This window comes from Pinus tabuliformis, chromosome X (assembly GCF_031772625.1).
Source record: "Pinus tabuliformis cultivar Carrire ecotype Pingquan chromosome X, CPIR1, whole genome shotgun sequence".
In the NCBI taxonomy this organism is placed as follows: Eukaryota; Viridiplantae; Streptophyta; class Pinopsida; order Pinales; family Pinaceae; genus Pinus; species Pinus tabuliformis.
Genome location: NC_142308.1, coordinates 606,190,511 through 606,203,452, shown reverse-complemented (window position 1 = coordinate 606,203,452; position 12,942 = coordinate 606,190,511). Strand labels below are relative to the sequence as shown.

The following is a 12,942-nucleotide window of genomic DNA, read 5'->3' as shown; positions in this document are numbered from 1 at the left end:
GGAAAACTCCATTTAAGACATTTGTTAGCGATAAAAGATAATGCAAAAGTTACGGAAATATTTTTAGCTAAAGTAGAGTGTGATTATAAGAATTTCTTAATTGAATATTTGCAGATTATAAGTTTAATTTTTCCTCTAAACTTTTTATTGTTTAGTTTTAATAAATATAATTATATTTGTTTAGTTTTAATTAGTATAATTGTATAAATTAAATGGTTAAATATCAATTCATAAAAAACTCCAAAACATACATCTCATATTGTTAAAATTAAATAAATCATACAAAATAACTAAATTATAATTTTATTTTAAATTATTATTATTATTATTAATTATAAAAAGAAATGATATATGAATTAAATATATACACATTTTAAAAAATATTTGGAAAAAAAACACATTACTTAAATTAAAAATTAATTAAATTATAATTTTATTTTAAACTATTATTATTGATAATTATAAAATAATTTGATATATGAATTAAACATGTATATGAAAATAAAAACATGTAAAATATAAAATTTTAATTTCATAAATAAAATAAAATCAAAATAAATATAACATTTTTTATTAAATTGAAAAAACTTAATTAAATTTTACTTCCACAAATAAATATATATATATATATTTATTTATTTATTTGTGGAAGTAAAATTTAATTAAGTTTTTTCAATTTAATAAAAAATGTTATATTTATTTTGATTTTATTTTATTTATGAAATTAAATTTTTATATTTTACATGTTTTTATTTTCATTTACATGTTTAATTCATATATCAAATTATTTTATAATTATCAAAATATATATATATATATATATTCTTACCTGATTAATAATTAAATTAAAATTTTCAAAAACACCATCATCCTTGTTATATTTTGGGTCATCCATTTATACTTTTCTCAATAATTCACCCTTTTATTTCAGAAAAACGTAATAGTTCTTGGCTCAATCGATTACGACTTAGAAAAATGAATCTGCTAATGGTTCTTTCCATTGACCTGATTCTCAAATGAAAGCTTAAGAGGGAATTGACTATCTCCAGTCATGAATGTGTGAACTCCAACAGACAAGATCCTTCTGCCATCTTCTGTTACAGTGCTCAGATCGTCACATGGGCTGATCAGAAATTTAACTTCGCTAGACCTTCCAGACTCCACAAAGACGCGTTGAAAGCCAATCAACTGCTTCTTTGGTACTCCTTCGTGAGTTGCAGGAGTTTTGACAAAGAACAACACAACGTGACTTCCATCCATGGGCCCATGATTATGAACCAAAACCTGCAAGTTAAATTTGGTTTTTTCACATGCTGTATAAGCATCAACGTAGATGAGGTTAGATGCATTTTCCCTCTCTGGTGAAACCCGGTGCAGTGAATGAAGTTGGACATGATTGTGAGCTGGCAGAATAATGTGATCCGGTGTTGACGTAGGAAAAGTAGAAGAGTAGGTTGAATAACTTAATCCATAACCAAACTCAAATACAGTTTCCCCTGTATAGAATCGGTATGTTCGGCCTGGGTATCCTCTGGAAGAATTGGGACGCATGTCCATGATGTTCATGGGAATTTTTATGAAAGCTTGAGGATACCATGTCATAGGCAACCGCCCACCTGCAATGTTTTGGAAGGTTAGCACTTTTGCAGCAAATGATCTTAGTTTCCAACCTGCTATAATTGGAAATTAGCCTTTGGAATTGGCTTCATAAAATCCTAATTTCAAACAGTATGCTTGGAAAAAAATGTGAAAATTGAAAATTGAAGGGACACGGTTACCTGGATTGTAATCTCCAAAAATAACTTCAGCCAGTGCTTGGCCACCAGCTTCACCGGGGTAGCCAACCCACAAAATACCGGCGATTTTAGGATCCTTTATTGCAAAAGAGACATCAACTGGTCCTCCACTCATGATGACAAGCACCACTGGTCCTTTAGCGACACTTGCAACTTCAGTTACTAATTTCTGCTGTTCTCCGGGAAGAGTCAGAATTTGTCGATCATGATCTTCCGTTTCTTGTGATTGATCCAATCCAACCACCATAACCACAGCGTCAGTCTTCGCTGCAATACTTGCTGCTTCACCAAAGCCCTCAGTGGAAGTACAATTGACATAATGGCATCCTGGGGTGTATGTTATTGTCTTGATATAATTCTTAAGACCTGAAACTGGAGTTATAATGTTGCAAGGAATGCCTGGAATACCAACAAGCAAACAACAACCTCATGAAACTTTTTACAGAGATTTTTGCATCATCTGCAATCCCTCATAAAAAGCATGAAAATTTGAATGCAAACCTGGATAATCTCCAATTAACGTATTAGGAGCATCTGCATTAGGTCCTACGACTGCTAGAGAGGTAATATGTGATTTTGATAATGGTAACATGTTATCCATGTTCTTCAAAAGTACTATCCCCTGTCGAGCAGCCTCTAATGCAAGGTGCCGATGATCGTCAGAACAAACATTCTGGGGCCCCAGATCACCATACTTCTGATGCTTAGGATGACCATCAAAAAGCCCAAGACGCATTCGTACTGAGAATAAGTTGAAAAGGGCTCGGTCAATAGATGATTCTTGGACCTTCCCTTTCTTCACTGCAGATATTGTGTGCCGAAGCAAATAAGTTCCACAGTTGATATCCATCCCTGTGAACAGACATAACATGGGGTTGGTTACACTACAGGTTCCATGAAAAGGTACAGTGATCCAATCAAATAAGCTATTTAGCAAGCAAAATCGAGATAAGTATTCCAATACTTGAATTATGTTTAACAAGCAGGCTCTAATTCAGCAAGGAATCTTAAAATGCACCAAGAAATATAAGCTCTAATATTGGAACTAAATCACTATTATGCCTACCAGCTTTCAGAACATCTGCAACTGCATCCTCTCGAGATTTTGCATAGGTTTGATTCTCATAAATGATTGCAACAGCGTCACAATCAGAAGTAATATACCTGAATGGTTTTTGTGTCTTTAGTGCAGGAACTTGGCCATTTTCAACTATGCATAAAACAGTATTGTATAATGGATATCCCCAAAGTATGTAGTTCAGTAAGGATCAAATAAAATTGTACAAGATCAACATACCCTTGAAATCCCCAATCAGATCTTGCTGTTTGAGAAAGGAGGTCATAATGTGCACATGCTGGGATTCCATTTACCTGGTTGTAAGAGCACATCATACAACTTGAATGCCCTTCTTTCACACAACTCTTAAAAGGTGGTTGGAATGTGTCTTGTAAATCTTGTTGAGTAACCTGCAAGCACAGACAGTTGGACCAGATCAGAGATGTTTCAATCTTAACTTCAGAAATTTTTATACTGTCCAACAATCATGCCCCAATGAAATCACAATTAGGTCTCCAGCAACAATGACAGTGGAGCTAAAATAAGGTTTGTTCCTACACTTCAAACCAGATCAGAGATGATTCAATCTTAACTTCAGAAGTTTTTCTACTGTACAACAATCATCCCCGAATGGAATTACAATTAGGTCTCCAGCAGCAATGACAGTGGAGCTAGAATAAGGTTTGTTCCTACACTTAAAACAAAGTTCATGGAGCCTATCCAACCTTTATCCTACTGTTTACACAGACAAAACAGAGACAATAATATATGTAGATTCCTACCTCACAAATATATGAGAATTGTAGCCTTTAAACAACCTTAAGTTTACCGCCTATAATCTATCCATCATTCAATGTACTTTAATGTTGTTATGTCCGCGCAGAATATCAATCTATCCATCATTCAATGTACCTTTTTGTTGTTATGTCCGCGCAGAATATCAATCAGAGAAAAGGGGCAAAAGAGGGTCACAGAGTGTGTTGTTGTTGTTTGTTTTTTTTTACACAATGTGAAAATTTATTATAATTTAGTTGTCAAATCAGCAGTGGAGACTGCCTGTTTTTACTGGCTACTATTCGTTAGTGCAGGTTGACTCTTCACTGTTAGTTAAGGAAAACCATTTTGCTGGTCTTTAAGGAGGCAGACTTTCACTCTGGCAGGATGTCTCTAGATCTTGGGCCATTAACCTGTTTCCTTACAATGGAGAAAGATGAGTTCATAACTGAACAGAAACAGTTTTAAGGAATACTCCAGATCCAATCAGAGTGTCCTACCAATGAGTTATTATCCACTAGTAATGGGCCAAGACCAAGATATTTTTCAGTTCAGGAAATTCACAATAATTTGATACAAGAGTACTTTTGAAGGAAGAATGAATTGCAGAGGAAAAGGAGCAGATACCAGTGCATTGAAAGTATAGCGAGCATAGCCATTCCATTTCTCGAGATCATAAGCAGTAAAATGCTTGCAACATGCAGAGAGCATTAACCTGCTAGGTTCATGCCTGTGAGGATCTAGTTCTTCCCCTTGAAAGCCACGTACATATGCAACAGCATATTTACTGACAGTGAAAGGATCTTCTCCAGGAGTCTCCTGGCCACGTCCCCAGCGAGGATCTCTGAAGATATTAATATTGGGAGCCCAAAACGTGAGACCTGCCTGAGCAGAATTATACATTGCACGACCTTCAATGGCAATGGCCCTTGCAATTTCAGTCCACAATGTTTGGTTGAAAGAAGCTGCAGTGAGAATGACCTGAGGAAAACTGGTGGCTGCCTTGATGGTACCATTGAAGCGAATACCAGGTCCATTGGCCCCAATGCCATGGAGGGACTCAGACCACCATTCGTAACTGGGTATTCCCAGTCTTGCTACTGCTTCAGCCGAAGTCGAGAGCTGTCCCACTTTCTCGCGCAATGTGAGCCTTCTTATTATGTCTTCAACGCGGATTTTTACTGGGAGGGATGCGTTGCAGAAAGCATAGGATTTTGTTTTAGCAGCATGAGGATCGCATGCATATTTCAACTGGACTGGTTGCTCTGCATATGCAATGAATGGCAGGATTCCAATGGCGAGGATCAGCGATATTATAGTAAATGGAGTACAAATCTTCATGGTTATTTGGGCGTTCAGTGCTCAGTGCCAAGTGGTCGTTGTAACGGAGTTTAAAGATGAAAAAACGTCCTTCTCGTGGAGTTTGAACGAGGATAAGACCGCCGTAACAGTTATCGGGATTGGATTGATTTGGGAATAGTCACAAGATGTGTGACACATTTGCACTCGAACACTGCCGTAAAAGTGTGGCAACTTGCAAGAAAGAATCTAGTCACATGGTTTCCACAAGACACGTAGTTATGCACTGGGATTTCTACTGACACTTTTTTCCAGCAATTAAGGACTCAAACACTGCTGTACAGCTCGGCCCAGAAAGGATCCAGTCACGCGTTTAGAGAAGAGATTCCACACAACGATATGGATTTTGGAATATGTGTTTTGAGATTTCACACAGCGATATTGATTTTGGAACGTGATATGGAAAATTTTAGGGTTATATTGCCAAGTGGATTAATTTTTTATATTTAAAAAAAATAGATTGGTTAATTTTTTTTTTTTTTAATGGTATAGATATTATATTAAATAATTAGAAAATTAAAAATATGGTTAGTATATGGATTTCTATCTTAGGTGTATATATATTTTATTGGGCATTAAATATGTTTTAAAACTGCTTTTATTTAGTTAAGAGCTGTTTTTTTTGTATGTAAGGAAATAGGTTAAGAGCTCAAGACCAAAAGGCATTTGGTAGGAGTGCTTGCAGACAACGAGCCGGTAATTATAAGTAGCATGGTTTTCCTTGATTAACAATGATGAGTCAAGTTGCATTAGCGGATAACAACCAATGATGGTTGTCCCCATTATTGTTTGACAAGTAGCATGGTTTTCCTTGATTAACAATGATGAGTCAAGTTGCATTAGCGGATAACAACCAATGATGGTTGTCCCCATTATTGTTTGACAACTAAGTTATGATAAGTTTTCCCATCGTAGAAAACCTATAAATAAATCCTAGGTGTATATATATTTTATTAGGCCTGGAATATGTTTTAAAACTGCTTTTATTTGGTTAAGAGCCGGTCTTTCTTGTATGTAAAGAAATAGGATAAGAGCTCAAAACCCAAAGGCATTTGGTAGGAGTGTTTGCGGATAACGAGCTGGTAATTACAAGTAGCGTGGTTTTCCTTGATTAAAAATGATGAGTCAACCTGCATTAGCAGATAGCAGCGAATGATGGTTGTCCCCATTATTGTTTGACAACTGAGTTATGATAGGTTTCCCACTATAGAAAAATAAATAAATAAAGATTTTTTAAAAGTTTTTATAGATCAAGAACTTTTCTCTAGTTCTCTAGCTAGGAGGAACATATACCGATCTTGTTTAGTGAGGTTGGAGTCAAAGGTGCGTGAGGCCTCTAGGAATCTCCTACGCAAGGCAAGCTTACATGAATGGGAGCACCCTCCCTGGCTTTCAGAGGGTTACGATGATCCATTCTTGTATCTCTAGCTACAAAAGCAAACCCAAAAGGAAAAAAGCCAATCTAGTAAGACACCAAAAGTGGCAGGCCAACTAATTCAAACCAAATCTGACCCAGGCATGACTTCTCTCTAGGATTTGACTCTCTTAAGAGGTTTATATTTACTTGTAGGAGTCTTCTTGATTCCTCGAGGCCTCACCCTTTGAAGTGCCCTTGGCTCTAGCGTGACTAGACAAGTTTCCAAGTTTTTTTGTATCTATGTTTACATTTCTAATAATATAAAAAATCTTACTTACCTAAAATAATAATAATAATAATTTAATTTAAAAATTAAATTATTATTATAAATTACAAAATTTAACAATAAAAATTTCATAATTTTTTTTTAAACATGTCTACATCCATGTCCAAGAGTAAAATTACATTATTTAACAATAAAAATTTCATAATTTTTTTTTTTTAAACATGTCTAGATCCATGTCCAAGAGTAAAATTACAAAATTTAACAATAAAAATTTCATAATTTTTTTTTTGTTTAAACATGTCTAGATTCATGTCCAAGAGTAACACTTAAATATGACAAAGAATTGATCTAGTGACTTAACATCTAAGAGTGCCTTAACAATGCACCTGATCACCATGTATCCAAGACTCCAAGGACAACATGTCATTTCCATATTAAAAATGAATAAATTGCAAATCTCTCTATTAATTAAATAATAATTCTCTCTTTTATATACACAAGCCTATATCCATCTTAATTTTGGATCTACTAAGGGCCTAAAGGGATCAAATCTCTTTTCGCTCTAAAAGAGGTTTGCATATAAAAAGATTTAATCCCTCTCTGCCCTTTGTAGATCCAAAGCTAAGATGGATCTAGGTTGGTCTAATTTCCCCTTTAAATAGGTTATATTCACATGAATACCATGGACTATTTTTATTTTTATAGGGTTATTTTTATTTTAATCTAATTTGACTTAATCAAAATGTTAAACATTACATTACATCTCTACCATATTGGGTTGGAGAGAGCACCCATGTTAAATTATATATATATATATTTCAGAAGGAAAAAACGGCATGGTATTATATTAAGAATATATAATAGGCAAAATACAAATGTCAGACCATATGAAAAATCATTGGCCAGGAATAGACAGATTCAGAGCATAATGGGAAGATAATGAGCCACGAGAGCTGATAAATACACCAATGAGAGAAAGCCGTCCAAACAAACCTGTTAACATAAGAGGACCAAAGATAAACACTTCAGGATCAAAACGAGCAGAACGGTTATACAAACCAAATAACGGAAGGATCGGCAGCATCCAGAGATAAGGCTGAATCAAAGCATTGACAACCGAGAAGCAAGCCCGTTGAATGCGGCATCCAGAAATCAGATTCAAAACTGTTCATAGAACGCAGATAAAAGAATCGGAATGGAGGAAATGGGGTTCTTTGAATCCTGGAAAATGAATTCGTTCCGCCATTTCCATAAGAGCCAGCACGTATAAATGAAAATCGATCTCCATTCTGATCGTTGAACGGACCACCATCTGAAAGCATCCTGGACAGAGGCGAACACCTGGAAAGGAAAACCAAAAGAAAGGGAAAGATCATACCAGACCTGGGATGAAGCCGAACATTGGAAGAACATATGGAGGGATGATTCAGAAGCCTGGCAGCACATTGAACATCTACCGGGCCCCAACCATCCCTTTCTCTGCAGAACTTCCCAAGACAGGATCCTATTGATATATATATATATATATATATATATATATATATATATATATATATATATATGACATTGAAATATTTTATTTATGATTTATATTCTACAAAATGTTAAGGGGTTAGTGAGACCTTTTGAAAAAATTCCAGTTTATTTTCCGATCTAATTTGTCTATAATACGATAGAGATTCATTGAAATCATAAGTTTGATGGGTGAACTCTTCACAATCGAAGTGCCCTAGGGCTTTTTAGGGTGTTGAATCCATATATGCACTCAAAAAACCACTTTAAACAACATAAATCAAGATTTCACCACAAATTAATGTGTAGAATATGAATCCAATGCTTAGGTGGGAGGCTTGGTCCCCACAAATCTTGTGATCCAATCCCGGGCAAGACTATGTATGCAGTCACTTGAAAAAAAAAGGAATATGAATCATACATAAAATATTTCAATGTCACACACACACACACATATATATATTTATATATAACAAACACGAATTATATATATATATATATAAATAGAGAATTCTTATTTCATTAATAGGGAGATTTGTAATTTATTCATATTTTAATATGGAATTGACATGTTACATTTTAAATATTAATAACACAAATAATTATATATATATATAGAGAGAGAGAGAAAGTCCAACTATGATTGAGGCATGTATTAACATTTTAGTGTGTAAAATGTAAATCATAAATAAAATATTTCAATGTCAACTATATATATAATTGTAACATTTTATTAGTGTTTTGCATTAAAAAATAATAATTAATAACTTAAAATTCGATCCCCGCATCACTTGGTAGATCTAGAAATTAAGATAAATATAAGCCTATGTAAAATAGATTGTATTCTTATAATATATTTTTTTAGGCATCATATAACATTATCACTTACTATTATCTTAATAAGTTTCAAAAGAGGAAATATATAATTAAATATATAAAAATATTTCAAATCTTTAATCATAATAATCTTTATTAACAATTTTCATTAAATGAAATAAACATATATATTATTTTTGTACATATAAGTTGATTCATGTATGGTTTATGGTATTCTAAAGTGTTGATGATATTTATAAAATAATTATTTAAAATATAAGTTGAACATAATACACATGAATATTATAAAGTATTCTCTCATCTATGACCAATATAAATCCATAATTTTAGATATACCAACTATCAAGAGGAATCAAATATCTCAAGATGCAAACATTTTTTTGAATGCAAAATATTAATTATATATATGTGTGTGTATGTTTTATATGGTATATACATGATTGATATTGGAATATTTTATTTATGGTGCACATTCTACATGGTAAAATGTTAATACATGCCCCAATCATATTTGAAAGTAGAAAGCATATATCCACAAGACTCTCTTTCTATATATGTAATTATTTTTGTTAGTAATATTTAAGATGTAAGTTGTCAACTCCATATTAAAAAATGAATAAATTACAAATCTAAAAAAATAATAATAATGAAATAGGAATTATCTCTCTTTATATATATATATAAAATCCATATCAAATTTTTTTAACACACACACATATATGACTCTCTCTCTCTCTCTCTATATATATATATAACCAAGAAGAACATTGCATGTGAAATGTGGAAGGCTCTTTAAAACTTGTTCTAGAATAAGAACGAGAACCAGTTATTGGTATTGAGAGAGAAGCTCAAGAACACCAAGATGTTGGATGGAAAGGGTGTGGTTCTCAAGTTCGTGATGAACTAGCTGCCATTGTTTTTTTTCTAAGTAAGATTAATCTATTAATATGATACAAAAAAGGTGATTACAGAGAGGCCTGGCCTCCAAAGTACTGAGCAACAACCATCACAAAATAATTCGGTCTAGCTGTGACTGCCCAAACAGAGAGGAAACCAATCGGTCTAGCTGTCATTGCCCCAACAGAGGGGAAACCAATCCAGGAATTCAAAAAGACCCACATATGGGTTAACAATTTTGACCAAAAAACAAAATGACATCTTAGACAATGCATATACCTAATCATAAAACATAAATTTAACCATAAACTCTCAGTCAGCATGAGAAGAATTGACCTGGAAAAAAAAGCGACACTCGGCACCTGGCTGCCAAGTGTCAAGGCTAGAGGTTGTCCGGGGTTGGTTCTTCTTCAATCCTGCACGCATATTTGTACCAATCATCTCTTTAGCTGACATGTCCTCTCCCTGAGTTGGGTGGACGATATCAGTGTTCCCCATCCCCGCATGCAGGCTAGACGTGTTGCCTCGTTGGCTGCCAGAAGCTTGAGTGTCACCAAGATTGCTTCCCACAGCTTGCTGATTGCCAACCGGTGCTTTGCCATGCAGAGCGGCTCTATCAACGTCGGGTTGCTGTTCACCCGGACTGCGAATACCTCTACTGCTTGGAGCTGCCCTGTTCAACTCTTCGTTGTGTGCACGTAGAGGTTCCGACGGGTCCATTTCTTCAGTGAATGTAAACCAAACAATAGCGGTGATGACGGGCCGGTTCAGAGTACTGCGAAAAAGGAATTGAGTGGTATGGGGTGCTGGATGGGGAAGGGGGAAGTTTGTTGTATGAAATGCAATGTCCCTCCATTCAGAACCTTGAAATCGAGTTCTTCCCCTTCCACTTCGGGTGTCTGGATATCGACCTTGGAAAGATTCAAAAGGATTGGGATTGTCTGCTGAAGAAGCAAGGGAAACAGAGTCAGGGCTGGGAGTAGCTAGAGGGCGGATGATGCCACCGCGCTTGCCTCCCCTCCTGCTTCGCATTCAATGACACACCATGTCAGGATTGAAGGCAAGGTTAGCAGCAGAGGAGGTGGTGAAATAATTGCACAAAGGATGCGCCGAGGAGGTCTGAGCCAGAGCTAAGTTGCAGAACCTGGTTTGAGAATAATGAAATCCGTTACCCAGGTCAATATAGCTTAGCAGCTAGCATTGGCGGCCAGTTACAGTGGGTGAGCATGGCTCAAAGGCTTGCGGAGGACAGGCATACTGGAGCAAGGGGGGAGGGATAACATAATGCCCTATAGACTCTATAGCTATGAAAGAGGTGGTGCAGTCTCAGCCTTGGGATGCATTTAGTGGCTCCTACATGGTGCCTTGAATGTGCCTCAGGTGGGCTTGGGGGAGGACGCAGGCGGCCATGTGGCCAGCCCATCCGCTGCCCGACCATCTTATCGAATTAATTACCTGGATAATCACCCGCATCCGAGTAACTAGCTTCCATTGTTGATAACATTCCACATTCTGAATGAGTGAGGACTGCTTTGAAGGGATTCTTCAAGGAATGGAAGCCATTTATCAAAGGAATAGTTGCTTGAGACAAGCTACCAAATTGGAACAAGTTATGGGATGACTTCATCCAAGAAGAACTATGGGATGAAGATCTTCATAAGAAGAAATATGATGGAGAGAATGTGGCTCTCGCTGGTAAGATGGAGGGTAAAGCGAAGGGATTGAACAAGGTGAAGTGTTTCACATGTGGTGAACATGGTCATTATGTAAGTAAGTGTCTGCGTTAGAAGAAGAGAGACAATGAGAAGAAGAAGAAGGAGATAGAAATGGCTACAACCTTTATAGTCAAGTAGGATGACTTCTCAAGAAGGTTCAAGGAGGACTTTGCTCTAGTCTCTCATTTCTTTGAGGGAACCATTGATAAGGGTGCATGTTTCATTGATAGTAGAGTGCCGAAGAAAATGACAAGATCATGAGAAGTTTTCAACACTAACCGAATGGGACTCTAAATTTCACATGGAGGTTAGTGATAAGAGTAAAAATATTGTCAGAGGGTCAAGTATGGTGCCATTTAGGATGAAGTCAGGAGGGCTGTTATGAGTCCAAGTTGTATTGTGGGTATCAAAGCTCAAGTGTAGCATGTTGTCTATCTCAATGATTGAGGTGAAGGGGTTTGAAGTGATATTCCAAGATATGAAGGAAATATTCAATCCCAAAGGCTCTAACTCCACTAGAGATATGATTGGAGTTAGGGAGAGTGACCTATACAAGTTGAAGAGAAAGCCTATAGATCAAGGGTAGAAGCACGTTCCTAAGACTTAGAGGGAGTCAGGTTAGAGTGAGAGTTTTCAGTTTCAAAGGGAGAATCCACAACCCAAGAAGAACACGTGGTCAATGGGAAGTAAGGAGACTTCTATAGTTGGAAATAATGAATCGTGGAATGACTTGAAGGCATATCATGAGAAGAATAAGTAAGAGGCTTCTAGTGGTGGGGACACTTTCGAGGAACATGTTCATTCTTCAAGGTATGTTGCAGTGATGGATGCAATAGATTGGGATTGTGTTCCTAGTGAGTTACTTCCAAGGAATGGAAGTACCTCCCTCGCTAAGAGGGAGTGTTGAAAAGTGTAGCCTGGGAGGTACTCCCACAAGTCTAGGGTACTTGACTTGTGAGGATTTGACCTACCAAAAGGACTTGGTTGGGAAAAGTACTGAAGTAGTGGTTTTTGAACCCAAAATAGTGGGTTTAAACAAAGAAAATGAGTTTTATTTAATGATATATTTTTGTTTGAGCATCTAGGCTTAGGTCGGCTAGGTGCCATGGACATGAACCTTGGGGCTAATTAGACACTGCATGAACACCTATATATGGGAGATCATGTGAGGCCATATGAACAAGATAGAAACTCATCCCTTGTGAAGGATAACAATGTAAGGAGGATAGCAAATATCTAAGGAAGAGAATGAATGGTTTTTGTCTCAAGAAGAAGGATAAAGAGGAGGTTGAGTTATTGTTTTCCAAGCGTGGAGTTTAGAAGTTGCCAAGGTAAGGGTCTTTTCACTATTT

General features: G+C 36.0%; 1 protein-coding gene across 1 annotated transcript; it reads right to left on the bottom strand.

Moving 5' to 3' along the window:
* Positions 1-896: 896 nt before the first annotated feature.
* On the bottom strand, positions 897-5,079 carry LOC149141499 (putative beta-D-xylosidase 6). Its single transcript, XM_089447846.1, has 6 exons — positions 4,255-5,079; positions 3,094-3,263; positions 2,863-2,960; positions 2,298-2,648; positions 1,779-2,195; positions 897-1,616 (listed from the first exon to the last, which is right to left on the bottom strand). Exons 1-6 carry the CDS (start codon positions 4,966-4,968, stop codon positions 985-987), a joined length of 2,382 nt encoding a protein of 793 aa, XP_089303972.1. The 5' UTR covers positions 4,969-5,079; the 3' UTR covers positions 897-984.
* Between the last annotated feature and the right edge of the window lie 7,863 nt (positions 5,080-12,942).